At 57.1% G+C, this 2,228-nt stretch overlaps 1 protein-coding gene across 1 annotated transcript in view; it reads left to right on the top strand.

The window, feature by feature from the left end:
- Positions 1 to 1,191, top strand: part of LOC104402868 (hepatic lectin-like) — a 2,395-nt gene extending 1,204 nt beyond the window's left edge. Inside the window, exons 4-6 of the mRNA XM_010010852.1 lie at positions 218 to 369; positions 754 to 866; positions 1,056 to 1,191. Coding sequence (XP_010009154.1) covers positions 218 to 369; positions 754 to 866; positions 1,056 to 1,191 — 401 coding nt within the window. The remainder of the gene's footprint in view (positions 1 to 217; positions 370 to 753; positions 867 to 1,055) is intronic.
- The last annotated feature ends 1,037 nt before the right edge of the window (positions 1,192 to 2,228 follow it).

Below are 2,228 nucleotides of genomic sequence, written 5' to 3' on the forward strand. Positions count from 1 at the left end.
CCTACAGGGAACCGGTTTTCCCTTGTCACTGAAGCCTTTTGAGGCGCTGGTTGCCACCTTTGTGCCAATCCAACCTACAACAAGCTCCGGGGCCGAGCTGTTGTGTCAGCCTCAGTTTGCTGGGAAAACCCTTGTGCTGGGATGAGCCCAGCAAGAACCAACTCGACTTCTTCCCCCCGTCCCCCTGACTTCCCCCTCCCCATCCTTCTTTTCCCAGTGTTTCCCTGCGGACCCGGATCCAGGGAATGGGAATACTTTGATGGAAAATGTTACTACTTCTCCCTCACCAGAACGAGCTGGCACAAGGCGAAGGCTCAGTGCGAGGAGATGCACTCGCAGCTCGCTGTCATTAACAGCTATGCCAAGCAGGTAAAGACCCAGCTCCAGGCGGGAATTGCCGGGATCCTGCCCCTTCCATGTCCCTCCCGGCTCCCCAGCCTCGCTGGGCAGCGCTGGTGCTGTCGTCGCCTGCAGCAGCCAGCAGAGAGCAGGCAGAGCCTGCGCTGCCGGCACCCAGGGCTCCGCTTGGGCGTGCTCGGGATGCTCAGACCCAGCACCAGCACCTATCCTGTATGTCCTGTACACGGGATAGATCTCCCCCTATGCTGTAAATCCACAGCCAGGGGCAGAGCTGAACCCCTCCAGCTCCTCTCTGAGTTCTTCCATAGAATTCTTCCATGGAATTCTCGATGGTGCAAACTCGAGGGGCCGTTTCCTGGTGCTTTTCCCTCCTGATCCCTCTCCCCGCTGCAGAATTTTGTCATGTTCAGGACAAGGAATGAGCGTTTCTGGATTGGGCTCACGGATGAGGACTCAGAAGGGGAATGGGAATGGGTGGACGGGACCGACTACAGAACCACGTTCACGTGAGTGCTGCCCTGGGTTCCTATGCTCAGCACCCCGAAGAGTTGGGGTCCTATCACCCCTGCTTCATCCTGCCCCAGGACGGGAGCTCTAACACAGCAGCAGAGGCAGAAATGAGCACCTAAACCATGTAAAATCAGCCAGATTTAGCCAATATCTGCCCTCTCTCAATCTGATCCATCTCTGCCCAGATTTTGGATGGAGGGAGAGCCCAATAACAGCGGCAACAATGAGGACTGTGCCCATGTCTGGGTGTCGGGGAAGTGGAACGATGTCTACTGCACCTACGAGTGCTACTACATCTGCGAGAAGCCTGTGCCCAAGTGAGCAAAGCTGCTTGTGGAGCCAACAGCCGAGGCTCTGGCACCACAAATGGTCCTTTCTCCTCTTAACTTATGTTCTCTGCCCTGTCCTGAGGAAGAGCAGGGATGGATTTGGATGGTCCGAAGCAATATCTGCAGGAATCTGGGTTCTCTGTGGGGAGCTCGGCCTAATAAAGGACAATCATTGCTCTGGTTGATGAAGCTTCTCTGTTTCTAGGCATGAAGGGCTGGGGTGGGGGAGATGAAGCCATATAGCAACACTGTGCAGGTTAGTGGCAATGCCAGGGGCAGGCTGGGGATAAATGAGACACAATGGTCCAGCTCTGGGGCAACAGCGCAAGAGGGACGTGGAGCTGCTGGAGCGAGGCCAGAGGAGGCCCCGGAGCTGCTGCGAGGGCTGGAGCAGCTCTGCTCTGGAGCCAGGCTGAGAGAGCTGGGCTGGGGCAGCTGGAGAAGAGAAGGCTCCTGAAGGGGACACCTTAGAGCAGCTCCAGTGCCTAAAGGGGCTCCAGGAGACCTGGAGAGGGGCTTTGGACAAGGGATGGAGGGACAGGCCAAGGGGAATGGCTTGAACCTGCCAGAGGGGAGATTGAGCTGAGCTCTGAGGCAGAAGCTCTTCCCTGGGAGGGTGGTGGGACACTAGGATGGGTTGAAGGGAGAAGGTTTGGATGAACCATTCCTGTTCAAGGCCAGGTTGGACACAGGGGCTTGGAGCAACCTGCTCTAGTGGAAGGTGTCCCTGCCCATGGCAGGGGTTTGGAACTGGATGAGCTTGAGGGTCCTTTCCAACCCAACCCGTTCCATGATTTAGGATTCTATGAAATTGGATTTGCTGGGATTTGAGTGCATCCCCAGCGCATCTCCCATGGTATCACTGGGGAGGGGAGGCATGGATGGAGCAGAGCTGAGCTCCATCCATGAGGATCTGGTGCCTCTGCTGTGACCCTTCTTGCTCCTTACACGGGTTTGGTGCTCAGGGCAGCTCTTCGCCCCCAAGAACTACCCTGCTGCCTGTACCCCCGCCCGGCTCGAGTCCCGGCC

This window comes from Nestor notabilis, unplaced genomic scaffold (assembly GCF_000696875.1).
Source record: "Nestor notabilis isolate BGI_N333 unplaced genomic scaffold, ASM69687v1 scaffold17923, whole genome shotgun sequence".
Classification (NCBI taxonomy): Eukaryota; Metazoa; Chordata; class Aves; order Psittaciformes; family Psittacidae; genus Nestor; species Nestor notabilis.